A 22,904-nucleotide genomic window follows, 5' to 3' on the forward strand; every position below is an offset into this window, starting at 1 on the left:
CAATTAAACTTGATACTAATAATATTCCTACACAGAATAAATTCTTTGAATTTACAAATAATATCTTTTTTAGTTCAGTTAAAAGCTAACAGTATGATTTGTAGTCTTACTAAGTTTAATAAATATTATATAAAGACTTTGTTCTGATCTCTTCAATGAATTTTCAGATTAATATAAAAAACTACAGCAAGATTTTTTTCTTAATTCATTTCCTCTATCTGGAAGTGTAACAAAGGTATGGAAGTGACTTTTTTCTACATAGTATCATAAAGAATAGATTTGCAAATAGTTGACACAAATAATTAAGACATTATCAAAGCATGTGGAGGAAAGATTTCATTTAATTGCTTTTATACCACACCAGAAGACATTACAGGGACATGAATGAATTGAAGCAAGGTAGAATTTCGGCAGACAGCTCCTTTCTTAACATCAGCAACAGTGGCTATGATCTTAAAGAGTTTCAAATGTGTTCCAGATGGTAAAGAAGAGTTCTGAAAATAAACCAAGTTACTATATTTTTCATTTAATTGAACCTCTAATATACACATAAGCATTTCTTTCAGTTTTGTATATTCCTCATCATTACAGTAAATTTTACACTTGTTGCATAGCATTTTTCAAAATATTATCTGGAGCTTTTGGTTTTCAAAATCAATGATCTTTGTCTCAATGCTAGGAAGTTTATTTTAGCTGAACATTGACAAAAACTTCTTCCTTAAGCAAAATTTAGTTGGGTTTCTCTAAGCCTTCTTTTCAACTAGGATTCATGCTTGGCCCTGTTCTTGGTCTGCCTTCAGCAAGAAGACTGTTAGGGTTATTTAGCAGGAATCCCCGACACTTGATGCCACCTCTTAGTAATGTCACATCCACTTACTCACTCACTTACTCTGCTCACTGGCTATAAACCCCAGCTGTTTCTGCTATATTTGGAGTTGAGTTCAACCTTCCTCCCCTATCACAATAGTTTCAAATAGTTTTCATTAAAACAAATGTCAGAATAATTTTTTTAAACAATATTGTAAAGCTGGGTATTATGGACTATGACTTTGTAATGGGATATATGTGCTCAGTTACTCATTTGTGTCTGACTCTCTGTGGGCCCATGGACCATAGCCCACCAGGCTACTCTGTCCATGGAATTTTCCAGGCAAGTACACTGGAGTGGGTTGCCATTTCGTTCTTCTACATGGGATATATACTAGAGATTAAAATCATGGACTTTATATATACAGTCCAGTTTTATGGGTTCCCCTCTCTTTGCTTCTAATGTGCTCTACGATCTTGAACAATTTAAATGAGCTTCTTTCCTTGATCCTTGATGAAAACATGCTCTGAACTGATAGACTTAACCCATGAGACCATATGAACACAAGAGTCGTTCATACATAGTTCTACCACTCTGACCCATCCATCCCCAAACTGAAAGGTCTGGAATCTTATCCTCCTAAGATAGGGATTATGCTTGTGCTTTGTAGAACTGAACATGTTGACTGCCGGCACACAGCCCATAGCTTTCCATCTGCTACTCAGTCACCTGACTGGCTGTCAGGAAAGTGATAGGAGGGTAGGAAAGATATGGGAGAGAGAACAGTCACAATGCTTTTTCTCTTCCCAGTCTGTGGGTTTAGAGAGAGCAGTCTATGTCTCAGTGAAATGCTTGGTTGTGGGTTTCTGCCATTCAGTTAAAGCAATGATAGACTTCAAAGTGTTGGGCAGCTGCATGCACCAGGATTTCACTCAAGAAGCCATCAATACCCGTATTCACTGGCCCAGTGATTCAGCCATTTTTGTCAAAAATACAAATCCTGTAAATTACAGTTACCACCATACCCTCTTGCTTTTTCTTTTTCAATCATCCTTTGGATGTTGGCAATCTGATCTCTGGTTCCTCTGCCTTTTTAAAAACCAGCTTGAACATCCGGAAGTTCATGGTTCACGCATGGTTGAAGCCTGGTTTGGAGAATTTTGAGCATTACTTTACTAGTGTGTGAGATAACTGCAATTGTGCGGTAGTCTGAGCACTCTTTGGCATTGCCTTTCTTTGTGTCAGGAATGAAAACTGACCTTTTCCAGTCCTGTGGCCACTGTTGAGTTTAACTGCAATTGTGCGGTAGTCTGAGCACTCTTTGGCATTGCCTTTCTTTGTGACTGGAATGAAAACTCACCTTTTCCAGTCCTGTGGCCACTGCTGAGTTTTCCAAATTTACTGGCATATTGAGTGCACCACTTTCACAGCATCATCTTTTAAGATCTGAAATAGCTCAACTGGAATTCCATCACCTCCACTAGACTTGTTCGTAGTGATGCTTGCTAAGGCCCTCTTGACTTCACGTTCCGGGATGTCTGGCTCTAGGTCAGTGATCACACCATCGTGATTATCTGGGTCATGAAGATCTTTTTTGTACAGTTCTTCCGTATATTCGTGCGATCTCTTCTTTATATCTTCTGCTTCTGTTGGGTCCATACCATTTCTGTCCTTTATTGTGCCCATCATTGCATGAAATGTTCCCTTAGTATCTCTAATTTTGTTGAAGAGATCTCTAGTCTTTCCCATTCTATTGTTTTCCTCTATTTCTTTGCACTGATCCCTGAGGAAGGCTTTCTTACCTCTCCTTGCTATTCTTTGGAACTCTGCATTCAAATGGGTATATCTTTCCTTTTCTCCTTTGCCTTTTGCTTCTCTTATTTTCATAGCTGTTTGTAGGGCCTTCTCAGACAACCATTTGCCTTTTTTTTTTTTTTTACCTCAGGGATGGTCTTGATCCCTGCCTCCTGTACAATGTCAGGAACCTCCATCCATCGTTCATCAGGCACTCTATCTATCAGATCTAGTCCCTTGAATCTATTTCTCACTTCCACTGTATAATCATAAGGGATTTGATTTAGGTCATACCTGTATGGGCTAGTGGTTTTCCCTACTTTCTTCAATTTAAGCCTGAATTTGGCAATAAGGAGTTCATGATCTGAGCCACAGTCAGCTCCCAGTCTTTTTTTGCTGACTGTATAGAGCTTCTCCATCTTTGGCTGCAAAGAATATAATCAATCTGATTTCGGTATTGACCATCTGGTGATGTCCATGTGTAGAGTCTTCTCTTGTATTGTTAGAAGATCAAATTGCCAGCATCTTTTGGATCATTGAAAAAGCAAGAGCGTTCCAGAAAACCATCTACTTCTGCTTTATTGACTACACCAAAGCCTTTGACTGTGTGGATCACAACAAACTGGAAAATTCTTAAAGGGATGGGAATACCAGACCGCCTGACCTGCCTCCTGAGAAATCTGAAGAAGCAACAGTTAGAACTGGACATGGAACAACAGACTGGTTCCAATAGGAAAAGGAGTATGTCAAGGCTGTATATTGTCACCCTGCTTATTTAACTTATATGCAGAGTACATCATGAGAAATGCTAGGCTGGAAGAAGCACAAGCTGGCATCAAGAGTGCAGGGAGAAATACAAATAACCTCAGACATGCAGATGACACCACCCTTATGGGAGAAAGCGAAGAAGAACTAAAGAGCCTCTTGATGAAAGTGGAAGAGGAGGGTGAAAAGGTTGTCTTAAAACTCAGCATTCAGAAAACTAAGATCATGGCATCCAGTCCCATCACTTCATGGCAAATAGATGGGGAAACAGTGGAAACAGTGGCTGACTTTATTTTTCTGGGCTTCCAAATCACTGTGATGATTTGGTGACTGTGGCCATGAAATTAAAAGACGGTGACTGTGGCCATGAAATTAAAAGACGCTTACTTCTTGGAAGGAAAGTTATGACCAACCTAGGCAGCATATTAAAAATCAGAGACATCACTTTACCAACAAAGGTCTGTCTGGTCAAGGCTATGATTTTTCCAGTAGTCATGTATGGATGTGAGAGTTGGACTATAAAGAAAGCTGAGCACTGAAGAATTGATGCTTTTGAACTGTCGTGTTGGAGAAGACTCTTGAGAGTCCCTTGGACTGCAAGGAGATCCAACCAGTCCATCCTAAAGGAAATCAGTCCTGAATATTCAATGGAAGGACTGATGTTGAAGCTGAAACTCCAGTACTTTGGCTACCTGATGCGAAGAGCTGACTCATTTAAAAAGACCCTGATGCTGGGAAAGATTGAGGGCAGGAGGAGAAGGGGATGATAGAGGATGAGATGGTTGGATGGCATCGCTGACTCAACAGACATGAGTTTGAGTAAACTCCGGGAGTTGGTGATGGACAGGGAGGCCTGTGTGCTGCAGTCCACGGGGTAGCAAAGAGTCGGACATAACTGAGTGAACTGAATGCCCACACCCTATTTAAAAAGTCCATTTTATTTGCAACTGCGGTGTTCATTGACATACAGAAGAACAAAATATATTGAGAACTGTTTTCTAAATCAGAAAACAAAATCACATGATTCCCTTGCCTCGGGAATCTCATTGTGTAATCAACTAGTGTCTAGGATCCTTCAAGTGAATATACTCTTTCTGTACCTGAAATCATTGCCCTGTGCAAAAAGTTAGCCACCAATATACAGAGGGGGGAAATATATTCCTCAAACCATGCCCCCCAAAAGTAATCTCATGTTCATCTTGAAAAGAAAAATAAGGATTTTTGCCTCTCATTAAATACTAAGTTGTCAAATGGTTACATTTAGATTACTATCTGCTCCTATTGATCTCTAATCTCCTGAACCAGCTAGCTCTATGATACATTTTGGAAGTAAATGTTTAGGACACTAACAATTTGACTTCAATTAGAGATTGTGACAAACAGAAAATGAAATGCTGGAGATACTCTTACCAACTGAATAAGCTTCAACAGCATTTTTATGAACATAAAATTTCTCTTCTACTACCTTATGGCCAGAGCGTGTTTATAAAGCTGATATTCTAATTTACATAAGAAAACAGACCTCACATTAACCTTTGGTTTAGGCAGTCCAGATCTGTCTTTAGAAGCACCATTTTTAGACTAACCATAGCAAAAAATGTATTCAAAAGACCAGAGAAATACTCTCTTGAGGCTTTTTTAGCTTACTTACAGCATTAATATGATCTCTAGTAAGTTTTAAACTTTTGAGTGAATCACAATAAAAATCAAAGGAATTATTGGATTTCTAGAGGTTGTTAGATATTCATTCTCATAAGGGCGCCCTGACTACTCATTATCTGACTCTAAGATGAGACTTGCCTTAATTTTGAAGGCAACCAAAGACTTCCAGGAGAAGGCAATGGCACCCCACTCCAGCACTCTTGCCTAGAAAATCCCATGGACGGAGGAGCCTGGTGGGCCACAGTCCATGGGGTTGCTAAGAGTCGGACAAGACTCAGAGACTTCACTTTCACTTTTCACTTTCATGCATTGGAGAAGGAAATGGCAACCCACTCCAGTGTTCTTGCCTGGAGAATCCAAGGGACAGGGGAGCCTTGTGGGCTGCCGTCTATGGGGTCGCACAGAGTCGGACACGACTGAAGCGACTTAGCAGCAGTAGCAGCAGCAGCAGCAGCAGCAAAGCCTTCCAACAGCTGTAGATCCTTTGCTTTTGCCCACTAATCCTGGCCTAATTTGAGCTATTCAGAATCTGTAGTTGAAACTGACACTGCTGCTCAATGTTAAGGGCCATCCTGCCATCCTAAGAAGCATCATATCTTATCCAACAGCTCTGCTGAAATACTATTCCTGCTCCTACTTCTCCCAGGAGATATGTTTAGTTGTACCTATCATTAATCAGCAAAAAGGTTTCATATATGTCATCTTATGGAGAGCTCACTGCTTTTCCAAGTCCTGATTGGTTGTTGAATCATTCATGAGTTGTGCTGTCCAATATAGAAGCCACAAACCACATATGGCTATTTAGATTTAAACTAATTAAAATAAATAAAATAAAAAGTCTAGATTCTCAGATATACTAAACACATTTCAAGAGCTCAACAGCTGCATATAGGTCATAGCTTGCATACTGGAGAGCACAGACAAAGAACACTTTCATTATCACAGGAAATTCTGTTGGGGAGTGCTGTGGAGGTCAAGCCATGATCACCATGAACAACATGGTTTGGGAGAAGGAATATTTACATGGATCCAATACAGACTGAATCTATTCATTGGGCACTCCTTTTCCATAGCTACAAGATCCAGATTAAAAACAAAACAGCCACAACCATTCATGGATGGACTGAGGTATTCATGGATTTCCTTTATATCATCAGATAATAAGCATTACAGTTCTCAGCTCTGGCTGCACAGTATAATTAGTAGCTTTTAAAGCACCTTGCTGCTGCTGCTGCTGCTAAGTCACTTCAGTTGTGTCCAACCCTGTGCGACCCCATAGATGGCAGCCCACCAGGCTCCCCCATCCCTGGGATTCTTTAGGCAAGAATACTAGAGTGGGTTGCCATTTCCTTCTCCAATGCATGAAAGTGAAAAGTCACCTTAGGTGATTCCTATTTTGTAGACAAGCTTGAAAAGCACTGATTTAGCACATATATCAGCTCATCTAATCAAATAATCACATAATTAATGAATAAATTATATTCACTATTATCTGGATAGTCCACAGAAGCAAACTGAGAGGCTAGACTGGGTCCACCAATCACCACTCGTGGGGGCAGGATGCTATGCTGAACTTATGTTGGAAAACTAATTTTGCATTGCTCACATTCCAATTTTTGGCAGCTTTCAACAATTCTCCTATTCATTTCTGTATAATTCTCTCCAAAACCTTCACAAAAATTATTAATACACATAATTTCTATGTTACCTCTTGGATCTTTCTCAGTTTCAGACAATAATCAGTAATTAGTGAAGAATCACTCCATTTATCTTCTCTTGATTGATATTTTATGCTCAGTTCATGATTTCTTCTTGCCATATAAGTTGTACATTTTTTACTACAGTATAAAATATAAATAATATCTTTATAGTGAGGAGTTATAGAAGATAGCCACTATTTCACTAATTTTATTCCACTTTATATTGTTTTTGTAGAAATCCAATTTTCCTTATTAAATACTGATACAAAACAGAACTCCAAAATACTTAGGTCAATACTACTCATTGTTCAAATTCTTGCTGGAGAAATACAGTAACATTTAAGGCACAAAAGGATTATATAGAAGTTTAAATACCTATATCAGTAATAATTCAGATTGGATTTAAGGCTATTTCATCCAATAATATTTATGCTTTCCAGGGCACAGTAAAAAAAGTGGTTAAAAATACTATCTTAATTATTATTCAAGTTGCTAATAACACTGATTATTACTTGTAATATTATATGTAATATGTATAATATTACACATTATGGTAAGATTGCTATTAACAATGTTATTAACTTTTGTTGTCAAGAAGCACATTTTTAAAATTCTATCACTTGTACTTTATGCAATTACAAACTCCACAGAATATACTACAACACATATCAATTAGGTTATTATCATGAAAGTCAAAGTTTCTCAGTCATGTCTGACTCTTTGCGACCCCATGGACTATACAGTCCATGGAATTTACCAGGCTGGAACACTGGAGTGGGTAGCCTTTCCCTTCTCCAGGGGATCTTCCCAATCCAGGAATCAAACCCAGGTCTCCTGCACTGCAGGCGGGTTCTTTACCAGCTGAGCCACAAGGCATTTGCTTTTACTTCCTCTCTTTTTTGAAGTTGGTTGTGCAGTGTTAAAACATGACTATTTCAAATTAGGGGAATATTTTCATTATTAGCTATTTAAAGGACAACTGTAACTTTCCCAAAATTAGAAAACAGAAAATTCACTAAAACTCACCTGCTGCCGATCAAGGTCCTCCATGATTTGGGCCTACCCTGTTAATTCAGGGTCTTTCTCAGTATTGTTCAATAAACACCATTCACTCAAGGCAATGTTATTTTCATAAGGCTTCCACTCCTGCAATTTCATTGCTGTCTCCATAAGTTTGCTCACATTATTTATTTTGCCCAGAATTAATTTATTTTCAAAAGTATGGGTGGGGTGGAGATTTTCAGGCAGTTGTATATGGCACTTTAAAGGAAAATTGTTGTGTGATTAAAAAAATAGTTCTATTTAATTTCATTGTACTTGATATAATTTTTATTATGTGACATCATGAAAAATAGAATATTGTATATGAAATTAACAATGAAAATGGAAAAGAAGTACATAAATCTACCTATGTTTCTATAGAAATGGTTCTCCAATTTTACCCTGCATCAGAACACTCAGAGAACTTGTTAAACAAATTAAAGGACTTGAACCCCACAGCTTTTATTTCAGTAGGTCTGGAGTGAGGGCCAAGGATTTGCATTTCTAAATAAGTTCCTAGTTAATGCCCAGGCTGCTAGTCCAGGGACCACACTTTGAGAAGCATTTATACAGGAATCAAAAAGTTAAAGTTCACTACAATATTATTTTTTGGAATACACACAATGTATATGCTTAATATATCTATGGTTCTTCAAAAAATCAGTCAGTTTTAAATGAGAAATGAATGTCTGAGCTGCGAAAGGAACCAAAAAAATCAGCATCAGGAAAGAAATAGTGACAATTCCTTTTAGGTGAAAGACTTAACTCTGAGCTGATGGAGGCAAGACAGGATTATGAAATATCAATTACGTCCAATGATGTTTGTTGTAACACTGTTATAAACAGTGTTTGGAAACAATCAAAGTCCCCATTTAACAGAGGCCTAGTTAAGTAACATACCATTACTTTTACCTTTATAGACAGGTTTTCTAGTTGTAGCAATCACAGTGGGCAGAGTCTCTTCATGTTCAATATTCTTTTTTTTTAAGGTTGATCTTTTTTGATGCCCTAAAAAAAATGAGGATGGTCTTATAACCTAGAAATAACCTCATTTAAACTTTGAAAAAATTAAAATAAATCTTACTAATCTACTTCTAAAGTACAGCTTCTGTATATTTTTTTCAATATTTTAGATAAAGCAGCTTTACTAACATAAATATTGTCTAATTTTTCCTTGGTGAGTATTTGACCACCTGACAATACAGGAGACATAACAGATGAAAGTTCAATCCCTGGGTCAGAAAGATCTCCTGGAGGAGGGCATGGCAATCCATTCCAGCATTCTTGCCTGGGGAATCCCAAGGACAGATGAGCCTGTTGGGCTACAGTCCATAGGGTTGCAAAGAGTCAGACACAACTGAAGCAACTTAGCATGTAAGCATAAACAATTGCACTCATCTCACACGCTAGTAAAGTAATGCTCAAAATTCTCCAAGCCAGGCTTCAGCAATATGTGAACCGTGAACTTCCTGATGTTCAAGCTGGTTTTAGAAAAGGCAGAGGAACCAGAGATCAAATTGCCAACATCTGCTGGATCATGGAAAAAGCAAGAGAGTTCCAGAAAAACATCTATTTCTGCTTTATTGACTATGCCAAAGCCTTTGACTGTGAGGATCACAATAAACTGGAAAATTTTGAAAGAGATGGGAATACCAGACCACCTGATCTGCCTCTTGAGAAATTTGTATGCAGGTCAGGAAGCAACAGTTAGAACTGGACATGGAACAACAGACTGGTTCCAAATAGGAAAAGGAGTACGTCAAGGCTGTATATTGTCACCCTACTTATTTAACTTATATGCAGAGTACATCATGAGAAACGCTGGACTGGAAGAAACACAAGCTGGAATCAAGATTGCTGGGAGAAATATCAATAACCTCAGATATGCAGATAACACCACCCCTATGGCAGAAAGTGAAGAGGAACTAAAAAGCCTCTTGATGAAAGTGAAAGTGGAAAGTGAAAAAGTTGGCTTAAAGCTCAACATTCAGAAAACGAAGATCATGGCCTCCGGTCCCATCACTTCACGGGAAATAGATGGGGAAACAGTGGAAACAGAGTCAGACTTTATTTTTCTGGGCTCCAAAATCACTACAGATGGTGACTGCAGCCATGTAATTAAAAGACGCTTACTCCTTGGAAGGAAAGTTATGACCAACCTAGATAGCATATTCAAAAGCAGAGACGTTACTTTGCCAACAAAGGTTCGTCTAGTCAAGGCTATGGTTTTTCCTGTGGTCATGTATGGATGTGAGAGGTGGACTGTGAAGAAGGCTGAGCGCTGAAGAATTGATGCTTTTGAACTGTGGTGTTGGAGAAGACTCTTGAGAGTCCCTTGGACTGCAAGGAGATCCAACCAGTCCATTCTGAAGGAGATCAGCCCTGGGATTTCTTTGGAAGGAACGATGCTAAAGCTGAAACTCCAGTACTTTGGCCAACTCATGCGAAGAATTGACTCATTGGAAAAGACTCTGATGCTGGGAGGGATTGGGGGCAGGAGGAGAAGGGGACGACAGAGGATGAGATGGCTGGATGGCATCACTGACTCGATGGACGTGAGTCTGGGTGAACTCCGGGAGTTGGTGATGGACAGGGAGGCCTGGCGTGCTGCAGTTCATGGGGTTGCAAAGAGTTGGACACGACTGAGCGACTGAATTGAACTGAAGGTTACATTCAAAATCCTTCAAGCTAGGCTTCAGCAGTATGTGAACTGAGAACTTCCAGATGTATAAGCCAGGTTTAGAAAAGGCAGAGGAACCAGAGATCAAATTGCCAACATTTGTTGGATCATAGAGAAAGCAAAGGAATTATAGAAAAACATCCACTTCTGCTTCCTGGACTGTGCTGCCAAAGCCTTTGACTGTGTGGATCACAACAAACTGTGGAAAATTCTTAAAGAGATGGGAATACCAGACCACCTTACCTGTCTCCTGAGAAACTTATTTATGGATCGAGAAGCAACAGTTAGAACCTTACATGAAATAATGGGTGGGTTCCAAATTGGGAAAGGAGTATGTCAAGGCTGTATATTGTCACTCTGCTTATTTAACTTATATGCAGATTACACATGTGAAATGCTGGGCTAGATGACTCATAAGCTAGAATCAAGACTGCCAGTAGAAATATCTCAACCTCAGATATGCATATGATAATCACTTCAATGGCTAAAAGTGAAGAGGAACTAAAATGCCTCTTGATGAAGGTGAAAGAGGAAAGTAAAAAAAAAAACTGGCTCAAAACACAACATTCAAAAAACTAAGGTTATGGCATCCAGTTCTATCATTTCATGGCAAATAGGAGGGGAAAGCGTGGAAGCAGTGACAGATTTTATTTTCTTGGGCTCCAAAATCACTGCAGACAGTGACTGCAGCCACAAAATTCGAAGATGCTTGTTCCTTGGAAGGAAAGCTATGACAAATCTAGATAGCATATTAAAAAGCAGAGAGACGTGACTTTGTTGACAATGTCCATATAGTTAAAGCTATGGTTTTTCTAGTAGTCATGTATGGATGTGACAGTTAGACCATAAAGAAAGTTGAGTGCCAAACAAATGATGCTTTTGAACTGTGGTGCTGGAGAAGACTCTTGAGAGTTCCTTGGACTGCAAGGAGATCAAACCAGTCAATCCTAAAGGAAATAAACCCTGAATATTCTTGGAAGGACTGATGGTAAAGCTCCAATACTTTGGCTACCTGATGTGAAGAGCTGACTCATTGGAAAAGATCCGGATGCTGGGAAAGATTGAAGGCAAAAGAAGAGGGCAGCAGAGGATGAAATGATTAGATAGCATCACCAACTTAATGGATATGAATTTGAGCAAACTCTGGGAGATAGTGAAGGACAGGGAAGCCTGCTGCTGCTGCTGCTAAGTCGCTTCAGTCGTGGCCAACTCTGTGCGACCACATAAACGGCAGCCCATCAGGCTCCCCCATCCCTGGGAGCTGCAATCCATGGGGTTGCAGAGTTAGACATGACTTAGCGACTGAATAACAACAATAACAACAAACAAAAACAGTAAGAGTGTGAACCAAGAAAAAAATAATAAAAAACTGTAAAAATGTTAAAGAGGTTTTTTTTAAATGGTAGGTCAGTAAAAAAAATTTAAGCAATTAAATAAATTATCAAGTAAAGTTTTTCTCTATGAAACAGTGTATCTTCATTTTCTAACAAAGAAATTTGTATTCCTACAGTGAAAAATCTAGTGCTAGAACAGAAGGAAAGTGAAAGTGAAAGTTGCTCAGTAGTGTCCAGCTCTTTGTGACCTCATGGAGTTTACAGTCCATGGAATTCTCCAGACCAGAATACTGGAGTGGGTAGCCTTTCCCTTCTCCAGGGGATCTTTCCAACCCAGGGAATGAACCCAGGTCTCCTGCATTGCAGGCAGATTCTTTACCAGCTGAGCCACAAGGGAAGCCCGAGAATACTGGAATGGGTAGCCTGTCCTTTCCATCCAGGGGATTTTCCCGATCCAGGAATCAAACCAGGGTCTCCTGCATTGCAGGTGGATTCTTTACCAACTGAGCTATAAGGAAGCCCATAATGGAAGGAGAGATACTAAAAAAAACACTATTTCAAAGATACATATTTTGAGCACTGTTTAAAAACAAAACTATGTAATAATGGAAACAGTTTCAAAATGGTCACTTGGAGAAAAATAAAAAGCAGAATGCGGGACATTTAGATGCTACTCTCAAGTTAGTAGAAAAAAATTGCATTAATGTGCTTAGTTTCTACAATATATATCTTGCATGATAAATACCACTGGAGTAATGCATAAGAAATAGGGTCTGTAAATTGGTTCTTAGACATGAATGGATTAGACAGTTGGAAGATGGTAATGGAGGAAGAAAAATGAACATATTATTTATCGTCCTTCACACTTACCCTCACATTGACTCTTTCTATTGACCCTGCTTAGTGAAAGAAAGTGAAGTTGCTCAGTTATGTCTGACTCTTTGCAATCCCATGGATTGTAGCCTACCAGGCTTCTCTGTCCATGGAATTTTTCAGGCAAGAGGTACTGGAGTGGGTTGCCATTTCCTTCTCCAGGGGATCTTTCTGACCCAGGGATCAAACCGGGGTCTCCCACATTGCAGGCAGACGCTTTACCATCTGAGCTACCAGGGAAGTCCATTGACCCTGCTTGGGACTGATAAAAAGAGGAATATTTAAATATAAGGAAGAGGATTATAAGATGCATTTATCTCAGTCATCTGCAGGAAAGGAATGTTGAAAAAAATAATGTTGAAAAAAATGAAATAATGTTGAAAAAAGGAATGTTGAAAAAAATAATGGAGTTCCAATTTAGTAGTGGTAGGCAAGGGAGCCATGCCAGAGACACCACTCATCCACTAAGAATGCATATATGTCAGATGAGCTTACTTTAGCATTTATTTTCATTTATTTTTGTTAAACTGGTTATATGACTAAGGTTAGTACAATCTGGTAATTTCCATATAATCAAACCTTTATTCATTAAAAACATCACATTGTACAATAAAAATATTATGAATTACCTGAATGTTCTTTATTCAGTGAAGGAAAATTGATGGCTTTATAAAAACCTGGCCTAGTCTTAGATGGTCTATGAAGTACTTTTGGGCGTTCAGTCATGTAAGATGAAAAGTCCTCAAAAGATGCATCTAGAAATATTTAGAAAATATGTTAGCTGTGAGATGGATCATATTCATAACTATTTTTATTTTTAATACTCAAACAGTAAGTTGTCAATAAAAATAAAGAAGTTTATATAATGAAAATTAATTTTTTGAGAACATTAACTCAATTAGAATACAAAGATATATATTTAGAAGATTAGTTTGGAGATCAGAGCTAAATGAAAGAAGCAAGTCACAAAAAGCCTCAATTATAATAGAGACAGGAATTAGATAAATTGATGCTTAGGGCTAGGGGAATATGAGGATTAGAGCACACAAGTAGTGGAATTGTATTTTCAAAGTGCTGAAAGCAAGAATTCACAATCATGAATTTTATACCTAGAAAAACTATCATTCAAATATAAAGATGGAACAAACCATACCCAGATGAAAACAAACAAACAAACAAAAAAAACCCAAGAGATTTTGTTTTTATACTACCAGCCATGTCTTAAAAGAAATACTAAAGGGAATCAGTTCAGTTCAGTCACTCAGTCGTGTCCAACAATTTGGGACCCCATGGACTGTAGCAGGCCAGGCCTCCCTGTCCATCACCAACTCATGGAGTTTACTCAAATTCATGTCTGTTGAGTCAGTGATGCCATCCAACCATCTCATCCTCTGTCGTCCCCTTCTCCTCCTGTCTTCAAACTTTCCCAGCATCAGGGTCTTTTCCAATGAGTTAGTTCTTCCCATCAGGTGGCCAAAGTATTGGAGTTTCAGCTTCAGCATCAGTCCTTCCAATGAATATATAGGACTGATTTCCTTTAGGATGGACTGGTTGTATCTCCTTGCAGTCTGAGGAACTCTCAAGAGTCTTCTCTAACACCACAGTTCAAAAGCATCAATTCTTATGCACTCAGCTTTCTTTATAGTCCAACTCTCACATCCATACTGGAAAAACCATAGCTTTGACTAGACAGACTTTTGTTGGTAAAGTAATGTTTCCAATTTTTAATATGCTGTCTAGGTTGGTCATAACTTTTCTTCCAAGGAGCAAGTGTCTTTTAATTTCACGGCTGCAGTCACCATTAGCAGTGATTTTGGAGGTCAAAAAATAAAGTCTGTCACTGTTTCTACTGTTTCTCCATTTATTTGCCATGAAGTGATGGGACCAGATGCCATGATCTTAGTTTTCTGAATGTTGAGCTTTAAGATAATATTTTAACTCTCCTCTTTCATCAAGAGGCTCTTTAGTTCTTCGTTTTCTGCTAAAAGGGTGGTGTCATCTGCATATCTGAGGTTATTTATATTTCACCCAGCAATCTTGATTCCACCTTGTACTTCATCCAGCCCAGCGTTTCTCAATATGTTCTGCGTATAAGTTAAATAAGCAGGGTGACAATATACAGCCTTGATGTAATCCTTTTCCTATTTGGAACCAGTCTGTTGTTTCATGTCCAGTTGTCACTGTTGCTTCCTGACTTGCATACAGATTTCTCAAGAGGCAGGTCAGGTGGTCTGGTATTCTCATCTCTTTCAGAATTTTCCACAGTTTCTTGTGATCCACACAGTCAAAGGCTTTTGCACAGTCAATAAAGAGAAGTAGATGTTTTTCTGGAACTCTCTTGCTTTTTCGATGATCCAACAGATGTTGGCAATTTGACTCTGGTTCCTCTGCCTTTTCAAAATCGAGCTTGAACATCTGGAAGTTCACAGTTCACATATGGTTGAAGCCTGGCTTGGAGAATTTTGAGTATTACCTTACTAGTGTGTGAGATGAGTGCAATTGTGTGGTAGTCTGAGCACTATTTGGCGTTGACTTTCTTTGTGACTGGAATGAAAACTGACCTTTTCCACTCCTGCAGCCACTGCTGAGTTTTCAAAATTTACTGGCATACTGAGTGCACCACTTTCACAGCATCATCTTTTAAGATTTGAAATAGCTCAACTGGAATTCCATCACCTCCACTAGCTTTGTTCAGAGTGATGCTTCCTAAGGCCCTCATGACTTCACATTCTGGCTCTAGGTGAGTGATCATACTATCGTGGTTATCTGGGTCATGAAGATCTTTTTTGTATAGTTCTTCTGTGTATTCTTGCCACCTCTTCTTAATATCTTCTGCTTCTGTTAGGTCCATACTATTTTTGTCCTTTATTTTGCCCATCGTTGCATGAAATGTTCCCTTGGTATCTCTAATTTTGTTGAAGAGATTGCTAGTCTTTCCCATCCTGTTGTTTTCCTCTATTTCTTTGCACTGATACTTGAGGAAGGCTTTCTTACCTCTCCTTGCTATTCTTTGGAACTCTGCATTCAAATGGGTATATCTTTCCTTTTCTCCTTTGCCTTTTGCTTCTCTTCTTTTCATAGCTGTTTGTAAGGCCTCCTCAGACAACCATTTAGCCTTTTTGCATTTTTTTTTTTTTTTACCTCAGGGATGGTCTTTGATCCCTGCCTCCTGTACAATGTCACGGACCTCTGTCCATAGTTCATCAGGCACTCTATCTATTAGACCTAGTCCCTTGAATCTATTTCTCACTTCCACTGTATAATCATAAGGAATTTGATTTGGGTGATACCTGAATGGGCTAGTGGTTTTCCCTACTTTCTTCAATTTAAATCTGAATTTGGCAATAAGGAGTTCATGATCTGAGCCACAGTCAGCTCCCAGTCTTTTTTTGCTGACTGTATAGAGCTTCTCCATCTTTGGCAGCAAAGAATATAATCAACCTGATTTCGGTATTGACCATCTGGTGATGTCCAAGTGTAGAATCTTTTCTTGTGTTGGTGGACGAGGATGTTTTCTCTGACCAGTGGGTTCTCTTGGCAAAACTCTATTAGCCTTTGCCCTGCTTTATCTGTACTCCAAAGCCAAATTTGCCTGTTACTCCAAAGTAGGAAGTCCCCTAAAATGAAAATAACATATTTTTTGGGTGTTAGTTCTAGAACGTCTTGTAGGTCATTATAGAACCATTTAGCTTCTTCAGCATTACTGGTTGGGGCATAGAAGCTGGTTGAATTACTGTGATATTGAATGGTCTGCCTTGGAAACAAACAGAGATCATTCTGTAGTTTTTGAGATACACCCAAGTACTGCATTTCAGACCTTTTGTTGATTATTAGGGCTACTCCATTTCTTCTAAGGGATTCTTGCCCACAGTAGTAGAGATAATAGTCATCTGAGTTAAATTCACCCATTCCAGTCCATTTTAGCTTGCTGATTCCTAAAATGTTGACATTTACTCTTGCCATCTCCTGTTTGACCACTTCCAATTTGCCTTGATTCATGGACCTAACATTCCAGGTTCCTAGGCAATATTGCTCTTTACAGCATCGAACTTTACTTCTATCACCAGTCACATCCACAACTGCGTGTTGTTTTTACTTTGGCTCCATCTCTTCATTCTTTCTGGAGTTATTTCTCCACTGATCTCCAGTAGCATATTGGGCACCTACGGACCTGGGGAGTTAATCTTTCAGTGTCCTATCTTTTTGCCTTTTCATACTGTTCATGGGGTTCTCAAGGCAAGAATACTTAAATGGTTTGCCATTCCCTTCTCCAGTGGACCATGTTTTGTCAGAACTCTCCACCATGACCCATCCACCTTGGGTGGCCCTACACAGCATGGCTCATAGTTTCATTGAGTTAGACAAGGCTGTGGTCTGTGTGATCAGATTGGTTAGTTTTCTCTGATTGTGGTTTTCAGTCTGTCTGCCCTTTGATGGAGAATGATAAGAGGCTTATGGAAACTTCCTGATGGGAGAGACTGACTGAGGGGGAAACTAAAGGGAATACTTCAGGCTGAAACAAAATAACAACAGAAGGTAACTCAAATTCACATGAAGAAATTAAAAAGTACCTTAAAGGTAATTATATAAGTAAATATAAATGACAATATGCATTTCTACCTTTTCCTCAATTAACTGATTAAAAAGACTACATCATAAAACTGTACTGCTGGACATATAATATAAGACTTAATTTTATTTCTATATAAGTGAACACAATAATCCAAAAACTTAATTAAGGGAACAATTTTATTTGTGAAAGCATCAAAAATAATAAAATAGTAATAAATTCCACAAAGGGGAATAGCTATAGTAAATCTTAAAAAACATTACTGAAGGAAATTAAAGAAATCTAAATAAATAAACTCAGTGTCAACAGATTAGCTAAATAGTATTCCTCTGTGTATGTATGTGTATATATATATGAACATTGTAAAACTGAAAAAGGAGTATGTCAAGGCTGTATATTGTCACCCTGCTTGTTCAACTTATATGCAGAGTACATCATGTGACATGTTGGGCTGGATGACTTACAAGCTGGAATCAAGACCAGTGGGAAAAATATCAACAACCTTGGCTATGCAGATGATATCACTCTAATGTCAAGAAGTGAAGAGGAACTAAAGAGGCTCTTGATGAAAGTGGAAGAGGAGAGTGAAAGAGCTGGCTTAAAATTCAACATTCATAAAACAATGATCATGGCATCAAGTCTTATCACTTCATGACAAATAGATGGGGAAAAAGTGGAAACAATGACAGATTTTATTTTCTTGGGTTTCAGAAGTGCTGCACTCAGTAAGCCAGTAAATTTGGAAAACTCAGCAGTGGCCACAGGACTGGAAAAGGTCAGTTTTCATTCCAATTCCAAAGATGGGCAATTGCAAAGAATGTTCAAACTTCCACACAACTGCACTCATTTCACATGCTAGCAAGGGAATGCTGTAAATCCTTCAAGCTAGGCTTCAACAGTACATGAATTGAGAACTTCCAGATATACAAGCTGGATTTAGAAAAGGCAGAGGAACCAGTGATCAAATTACCAACATCTGGTGGATCATAGAAAAAGCAAGAGAATTCCAGAAAAACATCTACTTCTGCTTCCTTGACTATGCTAAAGCCTTTGACTGTGTGGATCAGAACAAACTGTGAAAAATTCTTAAAGGGGTGGGAATACCAGACCACCTTACTTGCCTCCTGAGAAACCCGTATGCAGGTCAAGAAGCAACAGAACAGGGCATGGAACAACAGTCTGGTTCAAAACTGGGAAAAGAGTATGTCAAGGCTATATGTTGCCATCCGGCTTATTTAACTTATATGCAGAGTACATCATGTGACATGCCTGGCTGGATGAATCACAAGCTGGAATCAAGATTGGCGGGAGATATATCAACAACCTCAGATATGCAGATGACACCACCCAAATGGCAGAAAGCAAAGAGGAAATAAAGAGCTTCTTGATGGGGGTGAAAGCAAGTGAAAAAGCTGGCTTAAAACTCAATATTCAAAAAAAGAAGATCATGGCATCTGGCCCTATGACTTCATGGCAAATAGATGGGGAAACAATGGAAACAGTGACAGACTTTCTTGGGCTCCAAAATCATTGCAGATGGTGACTGCAGGTACAAAATTAAAAGTCACTTGTTCCTTGGAAGAAAACCCATGACAAATCTAGACAGTGTATTAAAAAGCAGACACATCACTTTGCCTACAAAGGTCCATATAGTCAAACTATAGGTTTTCCAGCAGTCATGTACAGATGTGAGAGATGAACTATGAAAAGGCTGAGAGCTGAAGAATTGATGCTTTTGAACTGTGGTGCTGGAGAAGACTCCTGAGAGTTCCTTGGACTGCAAGGAGATGAAACCAGTCAATCCTAAAGGAAATCAACCCTGAATATTCATTGGAAGGACTGATGCTGAAGCTGAAGTGCCAGTGCTTTGGCTACCTGATGTGAAGAGCCAACTCACTGGAAAAGACCCTGATGCTGGGAAAGATTGAGGGCAGAAGAAGGGGACAATAGAGGATGACATGGTTGGATGGCATCACTGAGTCAATGGATATGAGTCTGAGCAAACTTAGGGAGATAGTGAAGGACTGAGAAGCCTGGTAGGGTGCAGTTCATAGTGTCGCAAAGAGTCAGACTTAGTGACTGATCAACATATATGAAATAAAAGTTATTTTAAATTCTTTACTGGGTAAAGTACAGATCTCCGTGTCTTTGGGGTTGGTTTCTGGAAGATTACTGTGATCTTTTGGTAGTATCACGTTGCCTTGATTCTTTGTGTTCCTTGGGCTTTAGTGTGCTGTCTTCACATCTGAAGCAGCAGTCCCCTCCTTCAGACTTACTACTGCTTTCAGGGGAGAAGTGCTTTCCATCAGCCTTGTTAGAGACCTGGAGGTTTTCTCAGACCTTGAGTGGATACACCTGCTCACATTTCTTGCTCACTCTTGTGGCAGAATTCTTAAGCTTGTATATCATCTCTGGATTCTGCAATGCACCAGGTCCAATGCTGATAACCTCCCTTTTGTTTCTCAAGTGGTGCTACATTTCAAGTTTCTGGTTTCTCTCTGGTCCACAGACACTGGGCAGCTTTAGGAAAGTGCTCCATAGCTGTCCAACAGAGACTGCTCTGGCTGCCACACTCTGGCAGGATACAGGGAGTTGGCTGCAGAATAAGGGCATGTGGATGAGGCATGTCTGACCCTGGGGGAGCTAGGGGTATCTAGCTAGGCCAGCTGGGGGTATCTGTAGGTGAGGCTCTCCCAGAAAGTTCATAGGTGGGCTCTCTGATGGAGTTCACAGCATAGTCAGCAGGAACCCAGTTCCTTTAATGCTCTCCAAAAATCTTATCTGCCTCTCTCCTGACCTCATATTGTCCTGTAACATACTGCTCTGAATGCCACAGGAGAGAAATGAGTCTTTTTGGCTGCACTCCAAACAGCTGTGGAAGCCTGGTGCTCAATCACTTGCTCTTCCTTTGACCTACCTCTCACCCCTTCACAGGATGGCTTTTGTTTGGCCCTACTGCTGCCATCTTAGGGAAGGTCGGCAAAGTCAAACTGTTCCACTTATCCACTCTAATGTGTCCAAACTCATCTTTTACTCCAGTGGAGTGCTGGAACTTCTCCTTGAGAAACCCAGACTTCCATTAAGGCTCTCTTATCTGTGATGACTGCCCCAGTCACAGTATCCAGATTCTCCTGGACCATAGCCAAGAGGAGCTGGAACCAGTTCATAAGCTACTGAAGGGTCCACAATCAGGATGGAGGTCTGTCTTCCTATTACCTGATGCACAGGCATACAGAACTCTTCCAAGTCCCTTGGTAAATGATGCTGGATCCCAGACTCCCAAGATGTCACTTTTGTTCATGGATACATGACAAATTTTTATTGTTGATAAGAGGCAGATTAGGAGCAGTATCCTGTGCCATCATGATGCTGACGTCACCTGTCATACATCTGTAGTACAGTCAGTTCTGCATTCTCTCCTGGGTTTATTTGTTGTATTATTTTTGGTCATGCCAACTGGCATGCAGGATCTTAGTTCCTGATCATGGATTGAACCGACAACCCCTCAGTGGAGGCATGGAGTCTTAACCACAGGACTACCAGTGAAGTTCCTGGTTTGTTTCTGAATGCATATTTTATAGAGAAAATTATAATTAAAATATAATCAAATGATGGGAAAGATGACCTAAATGTATGGATCACTGCTATATGCCTGTTTTTTCCCCCACATTTTATAAGGGAGTGTCTACTGCGGTGTTAGTTGTTTAGTTGTATCTGACTCCTTGTGATCCCAAGGACCATAGCCTGCCAGGCTCCTCTGTACATGGAATTCTCCAAGCAAGAATGCTAGAGTGGGTAGCTTTTCCCTTCTCTAGGGGATCTTCCTGACCGAACTAGGGTCTCCTGCATTACAGGAGAATTCTTTCCCATCTGAGCCACCAGGACACTTTGGAGTCTGTCCTTGCCTGTGCTACTCTATTGTGTGTGTGTGTTTTACGGTAAGTCATATCACCGGAGCTGCCTCTGAAAGAGATTATAGATCCTAAGACAGTGGTCTTTGGCACTGATATCAAATTTTAATGAGAATTTGCGGAATTCTTGGAAGAGCACATGTATTTTGCATGGGAGGGGGGTAGGAATCATGCGTATTTGCAACCAGAAGGAGCACGGGTGGACTGGATTCAATAACAGGCTCCACATGTTCTTGACTACCTGTATTCATGTGCTCCCACACAACTCTCATCTTGGTAATATGACTTCAGTGAATGCAAGAAAAGCAGACAAATGCAGGCAGAGACTTGAAAATTTCTTGTGCATTGATTGAGATTTGCCCCCATTCTGTGCTAAGGATCCAAGGTTACAATGTGAAGACCCCTAAGCCAATCAGATGAAAGATGAGAGACATGTAGCAAGGTCACCTCCAGTAACACTTGAGAAGCTTATTTTCTCTTAGGTTCCAAACCACTCTTTTACATTCTGCTTTGTGGTACTGGATCTGGGATTCTAAAAACTACATTTATGCTTTTCCAGGTAGCACCAAGTTAGGCTGTGCAAAACAGGGCCTGCTAGAGGGAGACTTTTGGAAAAGAACCAAGGAATTTGTTTCTCTCACTTGGTTACCAGTGCGCTTCCCAAAAGCTCATGACCCTTTTCAGTTCTGGTGAACATCATGCCAGCAATGTATCTTTTCCCCAGGAGCAGAAATTCTTTCCACGGCACAAATTGTTGGTATTCTTTCCAACATTAGAAGAACAAGTTTTATTAAACTCTCACCATCCGAGACACTAGCAGTGCTTTGTCTTCAGAAGTACATAGGAGACTTCCTGAAAAATCAGAGATACCAGCACCAGCCAAGTAACATCCTATACTGAAGTCTCTTTTAGCCCTAATAGTGGAAACTTCTGAAACTGCTTTCTCCATGACCCAGCTCAAACCAGTCTACACTGCTAACCCCCCAATCATGAACTATATAAATAGCTATGCTTTCAGGCTAAATAGTTTACTTGGCAGTTATCCAGTAAAACAACACTAACAAATGTGGGAAAAATTAAAATTAGATTGAGATATGAGAGATATGATTTAGTAACTTTGGGAATAAATGGAAAAAAGCAAATAAAAACCCACTAATCTATATGGCTGAAGGTTATTCAGAGAAAAGTGTATTTTTCCTCAGTTGCTGGTAAAAATGTTAACAGCCCTTTAGGTAAACAATCTGAAAGTATTTTTCAATATTAAAAACTTATAAATGCTTTAACAATATCAATCCTAAGATATTACCCCAAAGAGATAAAAATATTAATATGTAAGAATAGATACTCATGGACACATTTACATTTAGTAGGGCGAAAAGTGTAAAAAGTCAATGACCTTCAATAGAAGAATTCTATATTATGAAATATACTGCCAGTAAAAAGGAGAAATTAAATTTCATTTTCAAGCTTGCAAGGGTTTATCTAAGATATTTCTGAAGAAAAAGTAAGATACAAAAAGAATGAAAAAAATACCACAAGAACTATTCTATGTAATTATACAGTGTTTTAATATCTTTATATATAAATTTTTACCTTCATCATCAAAGGGTGATAAAGTAATTATCTTTGTTTTATATTTACTTGGTGCAATGTGCCTGGCATAGACATTTTCTTGCTGTAAAATTGCATTTTTGCCTTTAAGTAAATCTATAATAAAATTTAAAAAGAAAAATTATATGAAGTCTGAACATTCATACACTACTCTC

The 22,904-nt window shown here is 39.2% G+C and overlaps 1 protein-coding gene across 12 annotated transcripts in view; it reads right to left on the reverse strand.

The window, feature by feature from the left end:
- Positions 1–323: 323 nt before the first annotated feature.
- The window catches only part of CCDC7 (coiled-coil domain containing 7), a 268,190-nt gene continuing 245,609 nt past the window's right edge, over positions 324–22,904 (reverse strand). For 10 of the 12 annotated variants that reach the window (XM_061435932.1, XM_061435930.1, XM_061435937.1 and 7 more), the window contains 6 exons: positions 22,732–22,845; positions 13,287–13,412; positions 8,671–8,778; positions 7,756–7,989; positions 6,738–6,867; positions 324–494 (listed from right to left, as the gene is read on the reverse strand). In XM_061435932.1, coding sequence (XP_061291916.1) covers positions 7,970–7,989; positions 8,671–8,778; positions 13,287–13,412; positions 22,732–22,845 — 368 coding nt within the window. In that variant the 3' untranslated portion in view covers positions 324–494; positions 6,738–6,867; positions 7,756–7,969. The remainder of the gene's footprint in view (positions 495–6,737; positions 6,868–7,755; positions 7,990–8,670; positions 8,779–13,286; positions 13,413–22,731; positions 22,846–22,904) is intronic. The other 2 variants (XM_061435931.1, XM_061435936.1) reach the window with 1 other exon arrangement.

The sequence above is a fragment of the Bos javanicus genome, chromosome 13 (assembly GCF_032452875.1).
Source record: "Bos javanicus breed banteng chromosome 13, ARS-OSU_banteng_1.0, whole genome shotgun sequence".
Classification (NCBI taxonomy): Eukaryota; Metazoa; Chordata; class Mammalia; order Artiodactyla; family Bovidae; genus Bos; species Bos javanicus.